The sequence below is a fragment of the Siphateles boraxobius genome, unplaced genomic scaffold (genome assembly GCF_051911475.1).
Source record: "Siphateles boraxobius isolate OS27281-9 unplaced genomic scaffold, OSU_SipBor_1 9, whole genome shotgun sequence".
In the NCBI taxonomy this organism is placed as follows: domain Eukaryota; kingdom Metazoa; phylum Chordata; class Actinopteri; order Cypriniformes; family Leuciscidae; genus Siphateles; species Siphateles boraxobius.
In genome coordinates this window covers 28,492,890-28,505,632 of record NW_027509219.1, presented here as the reverse complement: position 1 = coordinate 28,505,632, position 12,743 = coordinate 28,492,890, and the positions used below count along the sequence as shown (strand labels likewise).

At 36.7% G+C, this 12,743-nt stretch overlaps 1 protein-coding gene across 1 annotated transcript in view; it reads left to right on the top strand.

Moving 5' to 3' along the window:
* Positions 1-12,743, top strand: part of cacna1ea (calcium channel, voltage-dependent, R type, alpha 1E subunit a) — a 186,714-nt gene that overhangs the window by 13,790 nt on the left and 160,181 nt on the right. Inside the window, exon 2 of the mRNA XM_077222712.1 lies at positions 6,949-7,450. Within this exon, the coding sequence (XP_077078827.1) occupies positions 6,975-7,450 (476 nt within the window). The 5' untranslated portion in view covers positions 6,949-6,974. The remainder of the gene's footprint in view (positions 1-6,948; positions 7,451-12,743) is intronic.

The window sequence follows — 12,743 nt, the reverse complement described above, 5'->3', positions numbered from 1 at the left end:
TTTTTTTTACATGTACCATGGTAAAACTATTGTACTTCTTGAAGCAGCTTGGAGTACTGTGTAAATACCATGGTATAATCTAGGAGCACTATGTTATGAGAGACACCAGGGCCAGTCATATGCATAAAGATGTATAAATTTCACAAATTACAGGTCATGGCAAGTTGTCAAATGTGTTTTTAAATGTTTACATTTACTGTAACTGCAAAATCTGTTAGCCATAATAACGACTTAATACAGGAAATTACATTTCCGCTGTTTTAATTTTAAAACTTAAAAAGACAGTAGTCTATAATAGGCTAATATAATATAATTATATTGCCATATAATATGACAATATACCACATTATTTGGGGCGTGTTGTCACAAAATGTCAACAAGTGTTAAATGAACATTATTTTAGTTGTAGCCGAGATATTAACTTAACTGAGAAATATTCATTGGGAATAAAAAGTGTGATGACTTGCCCTGGTCTCTTTCAAATCAAACACTATGTTTTTATCTGACACCACAGTAGTCTACAGCACATTTTATAAATAAACTTATTTAAAAAGTACACCCAGGATGCCTGAAACTTCAATTAATGCCACACACTGTTTTTTTCAGATGTGTTTAGTTCAGGGGTTCATTTACTGCAATCATTTAGGACGGTTTCTCTGATCATTGTAGGAAATGGACCCATTACATCCATAATTAACTGAGAGTTTGCCACAGAGAACCTTTCCTGGTTTTTGTTTTTGTACAAATGCATTTTTATTTCTCAAACATCCGTCTTCCTTTTTCATTTATCAGAGAGTAATTAATGGCTTTTGCTGAAACTTGGCACAGGCAGGTGTATGCTTTTCCCTCGCCGTTGGAAGCTCTTATTCGTTATTATGCAGCTGCAATTAATCCCTGTACTTCCGAGTCAATACGTGGCCTGTCATTAACTCACCAAGGGTTAGACTACAGCGAGACTCACTACTGGGCAGAAACGTAGCTTCTGAATGTAAGTGTGACAAAAATATCTTCTCACAATGGTGGGTTGTGAAACTGAAGGATTTGGTTTTTTTTATTTTTTATTGGTGAATAATTTTGATTGATTCAATTTGAGAAATCTAGATTAGATCATTTAGGATTCTGTTAAATCACAAATAAAATCTCTTTAATATCCTGGTTGACAGCAATGAGATTAATTAGAGAGCTAATGGAGCATTTATATTAAGTCTTCTGCCTTTAATATTTTTCTTTTGAGGAAAAAGAGGAGAATAGATTGCATTGTCTCAAATTCCAAAATGTCCATCATAACTTAATTATGATGAAGTTTTTCCATCATATTCTTTCCAAACCAGGTTAACTTCTCTCCGTTTTATAGCTTATTTCTTATTATTCTCCTATTAATGCTGCTTCTTCTGCATTCACACCATGTTGTAATTACCATGGTCTCGACATGACACACGTAACGTTATATTCGGAGCTGTTCAGGTCCTCGGACTGGGAGTATGCGTTTTCTATAGCACCACAATGAATCTGCAGCGGTCAGGTGTTACAGCAGTCACATTGTACAAGTAGGAGCTCTCAAACAATTCCCATTTTACAAGCTGTAATTATGAGCTCTACGAGGACGTGAACGCTTTTTAAAAGTTAAAATCACGTAATTGCGGTAAGTAGGACATGGCGTGAACGCACCTTTAATATTTTTGTGGAAACTGTGCTACATTTTTCATCTTTGATGAGTAGAAAGTTCAAAAGAACAGCATTTATAAATATCTCTTTTGATAAATTTAATTGTGTCAATCCTAAATCCCCAGCCCAGTCACCAGAACTACACTTCCTAGCATCCCTTCTGATCCCCATCTGCACTCAGTCATCCATCAACACACCTGTCACAGATAATCACTCATCACCCATGCACCGGCTCATTATCTCCCTACATAAGCTGTCACGCTCCTCATCACAGTTGTCTTGTCTTGTCGTTCAACACTGAATTTCCACCTGACTACTTACCTTTGGATTACCTACCCGTGCATCGAACTGTCCTGTCCTTTGTCTTCTGTGTCTGCCTGACTTCAGTCCTCTGGTCACTTCTCATCTCAACCTGCAACGGATAAGACCTGTCACGCACCATAACGATCTGCTATCCAGAGACTCACCTGCTAACTTTATGCGTGTTATTCAATAAACTCTGTTCAGACGTTACCTGTGTCTGCATTCTTCTTTTCCATGACAGAAGACCAGACCCAACGACAACAAAAGCCGCACTATGAGCCTTTCCCTCATCTCTAGAGATTCAGTGAATCTGCTCATCTCCATTTTTCAAGATGATCGTCAAATTGAGAGAATTTCTTGAACTTTCCAACTTGGTTCCATGGAATAATAGTGCCATGAAGATCATGTTTTGGAGCGGATTAGACGACCATCTTTATCACCAGATACTGGCGTCAGCTACCACTTGTTTCCTTGAGAGCTATATGCTATAGTGGTTTCCCCCCCTCACTGTTGGCAAGGTTGAAGAAGATGCCAGTTCCATTCATTAGCTTTCTCTGCAGTCCACTGCAGACATCCTGGCATCAGAGTTTTTGTCCATCCAACCACTGAACACCTCCCAGGTCCTACCTGGGAGCGAAAGTTGCGGATCCTGTGGTTATTTCCGTCTGGAAAGCCCTGAAGAAATCTGCCCCTCTCAGAACCCTACATCCAGAATCCACTTCCAAATCCATTCCAGTCTGTAAATTTCCTGAGCTTGTTCCAATGAGAGAAATTTACCAGTCCTCTAGCCCCTGAAGTGGAGTCCGGTGACGGAGGATTAGGGTATTCGTCTCTAGCCATCTTTGGCCGAGCCTAGTGTCAAGGCCACGGAGGACAATCCTTCCTGGTTCCCTGAGCTACCGGCGCCTCCCTGATTCACTGTATCACCAGTGCCACCCTGGAGATTACCCTTCCTGCCGGCACCGGTCACCTGCTCTCCCCACTGGCTATGCTGACAAGCACCAGGGCAATCTTAGTTGCCCTAAACTTTGGTATAGTAATGTATCATGGTTTCTACCAAAAATAGCAGCAATTATAAGAAACAAGCTACAAAACAGATAGAAGTTAGCTTGGCATAAAGAATATGATGGAAAAGATTAATCACAGTTTGAGCATTCTCCTTTTCCTCAAAAGAAAAATATAAAAGCTCAACTATATTTTGAACAATAATAATTCTAAGAATGATTTCTAAAGGATCATGTGGCACTGAAGACATGGAGTAATGGGCACTGACAATTCAGCTTTTACGTCACAGGAATAAATTACTTTTTAAAATATATTTAAATAGAAAACAGTTATTTTACATTAGTAATATTTCACAATATTACTGTTTATTTTTTTTACAGATGCACAACAGTTTTTAAATTAATGGAGCCTTGGTGAGCATAATAGACCTTCTTTTAAAAAAACATTGAAAAAATCTTAATGATTCAAACGTTTGACTGGTAGTGTATATTTTTACTATACTGTATATCAACAATTGTCTAATTTCTTTCTATTTCTTATGAGGAATTTTGGGATAAACATTAGACAGAGTTGATCTGAAAACTCCAACACCATTTCTTTTGAACTAGAGCAACCTCTGAGCGATAAAATTTACATAGCTATGTCACTGAGATAATAATATCCATATTTAAACAGTATTTGGCTTTTTTTCTACTCGCCTAAGGCTAGCATCATACTATATTTCACCCTTATTAGTGTTTGAGTCTGAGATGATGTTGGATGTGGGCCACCATGGTAAATATAACACAAACACTCCTGCATCCTTCTGCAACTGTCAACCGCTGCTCCATTTTCAGCTGGGGTTTAATAAGATGCTACACCGCTTCTGCGTAGATTTGCGTGATGAATCACAGAGCTCTGAGCGCAGGATCAGTTTGTATTTTTCAGTCACATTGTTTTATTTGGCCAGTCTTACTAATTTATGCCCTGTCAGCTCTCGCTTCATGGTGTCTACATGTTAAAGAGGCCAGATGATTAGAGCTTGACGCTGCAAACAAGGTGCAATAAAAAGAACAGATGCACTGAAATTTTATTTTATTTTAAACTATAAATGGCCAATACTATTTCATGAGTAACTATAGTGACAACAGTAATCTATAGAGAATCCTCATGGAAAAATAGGTAATCTGCAATCAAAATGTCTAAGATTTCACAAAATCAGCTTTGCAGGACTGCAAAGTTAATGTTCAACTAAATATATATATATATATGTATGTATATGTATGTGTGTGTATTTACAAATAATTAAAACATTTTTTTTATCTTTCTTACTGGGGGTTTTAGTGCACTGTTTTCTGTCATGCTGCTTCAGAACAATATTTATCGTGGAAAGTATTAAATTTATTTATTTTCAGGTTTATGCAATTATAATTAATTTAATAGTGGGTATAATAATATAATTAAACATTGTTTTGTAATGTCATGTTTAATATGTTACTATGAATAGGTCTTTAGACATTATATTTTAAGACAAAGGAATCCATCGTATTTGGGGTTCTTGGCATTTACTTTAGAAAGACTAAGAATTGTGGCACTGTTGCATTGTTAAATAAACTCTAGTAGATATGTTTTGACAGATTAATATGGAGAGGACACAGACATGAATTAATTGTTTAATAACATTCTTTTGCATGATTTGTGACCTTAGCTGGGATTTGATTACGATTTAATTTGTTTATAAGCTGCATAACTGATTCCCTCATTAGGTTATTGTGACTAGAACATTGTCATGATTTTTAAAGGCTGCCATTGTCACTAAATTGTTTTAGAGGCAACGCATTAAACAAGCATTGGTGGCAACATTCTTTCTACAACAATTAGGGCTCCTTGTGAATGAGATTGGAGGGAATATCTCATTAAATTAGTGTCACATTTGACAGTGAATAAGCTACGGATGCTAAAACTCTTTCCCTCGATGCTCCTGGCATATCAAGGCTTTGTTAGTTATTGATATAGTTAATAGTAAATGTGTTTTTAAAGTCTTTGCATGTTGATGACCTCATTTGTCTGCATGAACAGAAGATCAATGGTTCTCAACAGGTGCGGGTCATAACCCAATAAAGTCTATATTCTGATAAATCACATGTCTGCTCTCATGCATTTGCAAAATTGTCAATTTCCCTGTCAGGTTAATAATTTTGCACATTGGTAGGCCGATTTAGTGGCAGGGTCTTGAAACAAAACCTGTTCTGTGCAGTTTTGAGTCCATATAGACATTTCTGGTTCTGCTGAAGTAACAGCTTGTTTTCACTTTTTATCTACAAAAACTGATAGTGCCAATATAAAAATAATTTGAAATAAATAAAATGTATTTTGTTTATTTGTTAACATTAGTTAATGTATTAACTGTCATGGTTCTGTCGCTTCTGCTTTTATTATTAGTCCTGTGTGGTGACAGAGCTATGACATTTCCTGTCTGTCTTATGTCAGTCTAGTTTCATGTGAGCACATGGCTCTTGACTATTCCTGTGCCATGTGCTTTCTGTCTAATTGTTAGCTCCTCCTTTCTCGTTATCTGCTTAGTATTAACATTCCTCACCTGTTGTCTCATTACCCTCCTGTGTGTGTTTCCTTTATAGCTTCCTTTGTGTTTTCAGTCGAGTGCTGGTTCGGGTGTCAAATTTCCTGTTTCTTGTTCCTAGTGTTTTTGCCTTGTTAGTATTTGTTCTGGTTTTTCCCCCACGTGGGAGTTTTGTTTGTACTTTGTATTTTGTTTGTTTGGTTAATTAAAATCTTACCTTTGTTTTCCTGCAATTGATTCCTCGCTTATGTTTCCTGATTATCCCGTGACACTAACCTGAGCTAACAGTGAACATTTAATAATCTTTGTGAATATTAATAAAATACAATTGTTCATTGTTTTTATGGCTGGGTAAAGTCTCAATTTTAACTGATTCTCATTTTTATGAACCAAGAAAATCTGTTTTTAGTTGATGAATTAACAGAACTTTGTAGCGCGCCTTCCATCCAATAAATCGCATGAAGCGTTGTGCCTTGTTACTTTAGATAAGAAACAAAGTTTCAGATTTAAAATTCTGTCCATTTTATTATGAAATTCAAACAATAAATACCGTTTTGCTGCTCTTTAATGGTGTATGACAGATTCATATAGCGCCTCAGCGGCTGATTGCTCAATCACTTTCAACCTCGGAAAGACGTAAATAATACAACTTGAGAACAATATGTGGTGTAACATTACCTCAGACAAGCCATTAAATGACCATAAACTCAATAGTTAGCAAAAAAATTACTATAGAGAGGAGCATTTCGCTAAATATATGCAATATATTACATATTACTTTTTCTTTTTTTTTTTACTGTTCTTCAGAATGTAATGTAGCCTATTTTTGGATAAATTATAAATTATAAAGTTAGTATTGTACTTTATTATTATAATAAAAACGTTCTTGTGTATAAGTGTTTGTAAATAAATCAATTAACTTCAACCTTTAGTATTCTAGTACAGTTGACTCTTTATATAATTTACAGCATTAGTTGAATTTTTTCCTTGAGAAAATGTACAGCACCTGATAGATACCCCAATTAATCAATATTGAATCTAATCGAAATCGGAATTGCAAGCTTGTAAATCGAATTGCAAGCTTGTGACTCTATATTGAATCAGATGAAATTTGTTATTAATTTTATAAGCGTACTAGTAAATGTTGAAAGTAACATTAACTAAGACTAATAAATGCTGTAGAAGTGTTCATTGTTAGTTCATGTTAACTAATGTTGTTTATGTTAACAAATGAAACCTTATTGTAAAGTGGCTTTTTCCAGTTTCTAGAAGTCCAGGTTTTTCAAGACCATTGGAACCCGAATCTGAAGCTTATTTTCTTATTTTAAATAATTTTAAGTCATCTTGCAGTTTTTTGGAAGCATGATGAGGCCCCCTAATTAATTGTCGCCTTTCCCTATTTTCTCTTCAAACAGAACGATGCTGAGAGTCTGGCCTCAGGATGTTGGAATTGGGCACGTGTTCGGTCAGCGCTCAGACCCTCTCTGACCGTAATGCCCTGGCAGTTCCTGCTTTCGGTCAGGGCATGTGTGGTGGGAGCCCACCCCCGCGATGTTTCCTCCTCCAGCCCAAGGACCCGGAGAGCTGGCTCAAGCACCGGGGAACCCTGGAAGACGGCTCCCTCTCCTGTTCTCTCCTGGAGCCCCAGAGACTGTCTGACAGTTTCCTGTACCATGCATCTAGTTTCGATACACTTTACGTCCCCCACGCCCACCCGATGGGTCTGGCACCATCCTCCCTGGATCTGGGGGGGTCATGCGAGGGGGCGGCCGCGTTGGGTCTGGACCCCGACATGCCCGTCAGCCCGAATATCATTAACAGACGCAGGGGGGGACTTATTGAACAACGGGACATCATTAAAGCACATCAGGCGCACAAGATCCACAGCACCCCACAGGCCCGGCGCAAGGAATGGGAGTAAGTGGCACGTGCATACACACAGCATGCAATTTAATAAGTTCCTCGCACACTTTGTAGAAATTTCTTTATTGAACACTACTTAAAGAAATGTTTCTCCCAGAGATGATGTTATTCACTTAAAACTGTGTTCATTAGAGAAATAGCAATGTCTGATTCACCAACAAGTTGTCGTTTCGGAGCTTGAAAGCTCCAGTTGCCATTGATTCTAATTGCATGGTAAAATATTAAAAATGTTCCTTTTGTGTTCCATGGAAGAAAGAAACTCATATGGGTTTGAAACCACATGAGGGTTAAATAAAAAACGAGTTTACGATTATTCATTTTTGGGAGAATTCCTTTAAGATAGCTATAACCATAAATTGACAATATCTGCCAGTCTCATACTGGTGTTGTGGCATTGTGGAGTAACAGTTTACTTCTGTGCCATCATTGATATCTAGTGTTTGAATTCAGGTGATGACATGCTAAGAATGGGCCTCTTATGATACAAAGCCTTGTTTCCACTTATAATAGAGTGATGCATCATACAGGCTGATATATCGACATGTATTTAACCCCTCTTTTTTAAACCTTACTTTTAAAATGGTAGTGTATCACAGTTATCACAAAAATATTAAGCAGCACAACTGTTATTCACAGTGATAATAATAAGAAATGTTTCTTGAGCATAGATTCAGCATATTAGAATGATTTCTGAAGGATCATGTGACACTGAAGACTGAAACTATATCTGCTGGGAATTCAGATTTAACATCACATGAATAAATTACATTTTAAAATATATTAAAATAGAAAACACTTATTTTAAATAGTTATAATTGTGTTTTTTACTGTATTTTTAATCAATGCAGCCTGTGTGAGCATAAGAAACTTATTTTAAAACATTTAAAAACTCTTACCAACCCTAAACTTTTGAGTTGTAGTGTATGTCACTGTAATATATCAGCCATAAATAAACCTGTTCTCCAGAAATCAGCATCAGTTATTGAAACATGTATCAGCCGACCACTTTCACAGTGCAGGTCAGATTATCATGATTAGATTCTATACAGTATATTTCGGGTTACAAGCCAATATGGAGGGAAACATGGGATTCCACATTCATTGTGTTCCATTGGTGATCCATTGGTGATCCAACCTAAACAGTTGGCTTTGTGTGCTTTTGAGGGCTTGTCTTTATCTTTTGCTTTTTTCATTAGGACGGTGTGGGTTTTACAGTTGTTAAACCATGAGAAAAGGGGGCTGAAAGGAACACTCTGAGGTTACTTGTTATCGCTGCCTTATATAGTACATGTCATAACACTGGGAAATTATAGTGTGTTGCATCAAGAAAGATTTTCAGTAGTCATTTGAGTGAAAAGACTATATGAGCAGAATAGAAAAGACTTTCTCTGTAAAGAAGTAACAGTCGCAATGGCTACTTTTCATCTCATAATAATCCATACGAGATATTCGTTATATAAAAAAAGTTATTTTATAGTCTAAAGTTATAGTTTATAGTTGTTCTATAGTCTCTTATTTTATAGACTTCACCTTATAAAGTCTCTCTATTTAACCCTTTAAGTGGCAAACTCAGGAACAAAAACGATTTTGAAAAAAACGATTTTTGAAGAAAAAATATTTCTTTGCATTATGAGCTTTTATCAAATAGGTCAGATGTTCATTAATGGGTGAAGTACATTTTTTTAATTATAATCAATCACTTTATTTGGGGGAAAATTAGACCTACCAGTATAATACAAAATAAAAGACTTCTGTATACCTTAGTATACCAAAATATTGAAAGTAAAGTTATGTATAACATGTTTAGACTTAAATTTTAAAATGATACACACAATTCCTGCAAACATACAAAAAATAAGTGCATATTTTTAAGGTATAGTTTAACCAAAAATGAAAATTCGGTCATCATTTACTCACCCTCAAGTTGTTCCAAACCTTTTCTTCTGAACACAAAAGAAGATATTTAAAAGAATATGGGTAACAATTATATGCAAGTCAATGGTGCCCATCAACATGTTCTAAAATATATCAAAGAAAATGCTTAAATTTAAAAGATAACAATTACGCTAGATCAGGGGTGAGCAACCATGGAAGTGCCATTTTAAAGTTTTCTTGGTAATCACTGTCTCATAAATTAATTATATTAAACTATATTGAAGTAAGACGTAATATTACAAAGCATTTTTAGAGGGCAAAAAACAATAGAAGCAGACCAAAGTACATCACCACTGCAGCACTTCCATGTGTTTGAGTGACTAAAGAGAGTGTGTTGAGAGAAAGAGAGAGCTGTGTCTCGCAGTGCTAGGAAATTGCATTTCTGAAATGATTACCTCTCATTTAGCTTTAAACACATTATGAGGGGCTATAATGACCCTAACACCCCTGAGACACGCTTACACACTCTCACAGGCTCCAGATACACTAGATCCCGGCCCCGCTGAGCTGGGCGGCACATACTGTATAAGCTACTGCTTTGTTCCCTGGACCTTTCTTTACTTAAATACACCCATAGTGCTGCTGATGTACTGTGGGACTAAATATTTAAACAGAGTTGGGAATGTGTCTAAAAGGCATTTTATTAGATAGGATGGTGGAGATAAGAGGAAACATCAGAGTGTAATTTAGAAAGGCATTCCAGCGTTTGATTTGTGTAAATGAATGAAGTGCTAATGTACTGTTCCCGCAGAATAGAGTATGTGTGGGTTTACCTATATGTATTTTGTATATGATATGTCCTAATTTATGCTAGGTAAACATGCACCTAGCCTAATTTGATCTATGAATCAAATCTCTTTGACAAAGTAATCTGTTGACCTGATAAGACAGCATTGCACTGCACACACACTGTGCACAGAGAGATGTTATTGAGCCATTTTGTCACAACGAACTGCATTTCTTTGCAGGGGAATAATGGCTTATTTTATTATTATTTTATTCTGTCAGGGGCCTATGGCTTCCTATACATAATATTTTTTTCATTTTTTTTTATTATCCACCAACCTTTGTTAAGTTTTATGTTTTTCTTCTATACAATGAATGGCTAGAATTTAACATTTAGGGAAATATTTTTTTCCTACCAATACAGTGACTTTACCTGAAGCTGTTCATGAGTACAGGGTTTCTCATCCATCTAGCCCTGCTGGATAATTAAGACTTTTCAGCAATGAGTTTGCTTTGAGGGAGAGAAGAAAATGAATGGTCCACGCGGGAGGTGGGGGTAGTAGGCTATAAATTCTGGCCTGGACTCAACTGAAAATGCAGTTTGTAAGAGAGACTGCTGCAGATAATCTTTTTCTGGCAGGGTATATAATAGAGTGACTTTTATATGCAGTATAGTCTAGCCTCAGATGTTATGCTCACGGGCTGATGAATATAGCACACAAAATGGGAATACTTTGGAGTTTCAAAGTAATCATCTGATTGGTTTAATTGTCTAGGATTTCTGTGAGGTGTGTCTCGCGTTCTTAATGGCGTACATGGAAACAAAGCTTTTCTTATGGAAGAAGAAAACCATTGTGTTTACAGCTGTGACAATGCGCGTCAAAAGAATACGAAGTTCACACCATCATTGTTGCGACATTATTGCAGTAAACTCCATAGACCGCTACGCAACTGAAACTTTGACGCTTTGAAAGGCTCATAAAGAGATTGTAAAACTAATCCATATGAATTGGGCGGTTTAAACCAGATTTTCTGAAAAGACTAGATCGCTTTATATGATGAACAGATTGAATTTAGGCTTTTATTCACGTATAAACATTGGTCAGCGAACATAAACAGAAGCTCAAACAAACCTGTCTATCGCACGAGAACAAACCTCTTGCGCAATTTCAAACGTGCTGCTTAAATGCTTGAAATGGCAAGAATGAGTCTGAAATATGGTCAGAATATGTCGAAATGATTCGTTTAACCTTTTGCATGTTACAGATCTTTTGTGATCTGTTTCCATCCATCGATGAAGCCTATCATGGTAGCATTTCGACGTGCCTACGGTAAGGTTACATATGAGTCATAGCTCTCGGAAAACATACGCTTTTGTCCTCCTTGAGCCCATATGTAAAAGAGCCTATGCTTTTTCTATCAACAAACAGAAACATTTCTTTATAGAGGAAAAGGTTCCTTCTCCTTTATCTCCAGACAATGGAAAGACACATGCTATTTTTGTTCTTTTCAGTCCTTAACATTAAGATGTTGAAGAGAACATTTTCTTTTTTTATATTTGGTCCAAATTGTTCAGACAGAGATTTAAGTGAACTAACACTGTGTTGTGTGTGTGTGAATGTACTATGTGACAGATTGGGAGTCTCTGCTCAGTTAAATAGCAGACAGGAAAAATACTAAGCCTGGGGAAAACTATTTGCTGTCACAACACAAGCATACGACGTCATGTGTCATTTCACACACATGCAGAGACAATTGGACTTTGCAATATGTCTTGCGCTGGGCTATTATCGCCAGTGTCTCTACAGATGCCTAATGGTTTGTTGCTGTTGCGTGATTAAGCACTGTCAGGATAATTCAGCTCATGATGGTAGACAATAGCGCCGGTGCAGTCAAGAGTGACACAATGTTTTCATCTTCCATCTGACTTTACTGTATTCAAAGAGGCACAGGTCATAGGCATCGCCATGGAAACCTCATCACTGATTGCGGCAAAATCAAAACTCTCGAAATGTGGATGGAGCAGATCCTCAAGCCACCATCCTCATTGCCTCCTTTCAAGATCTAATTAAACCTCTCACTCAAACTGATCTTTAGCCCTCATTCTGTGAAACATGGGCGGCTTTTAACATACTTTACCCAGGCCTTTTCACGCAAGCGTGCAATGTGTAAGCTTGTTGCCTGGAATTCTTGAAGAAGCATAATGATTACACCATTTTATGGTCCTCAAATAGAAAGGCATATTATATTTAGTAGTAGTAATAATAGTAATAATATTTATTGTCTGTAGATAATAGGCAGGTCTGACGTCACAGAAATTGATTTGAGCCTATCCCAGGATTTCAGGCTGTAGGCAGGGAAACACCCTGGATGAATGGCACCCTGGCTAGCCCATCACTTTTTTTATTTTGTTGTATTTTGTCAAAAAACATGAAGATGATGCATTGACATATTTTTTTTTGGTGGTTAATGTGAGGATTGTTCCACATCTGGCACCTCATGGAGTTCTGGAGAAAGAAAAAAATGTAGGCGTCCTAGAAAATATGTTTTTGTTTTTGTCTTGATGGGTTGTGTTATATCATTAACGGTCAGAGTACCATTCTTAAAATCAATTTAAGGCATGCAT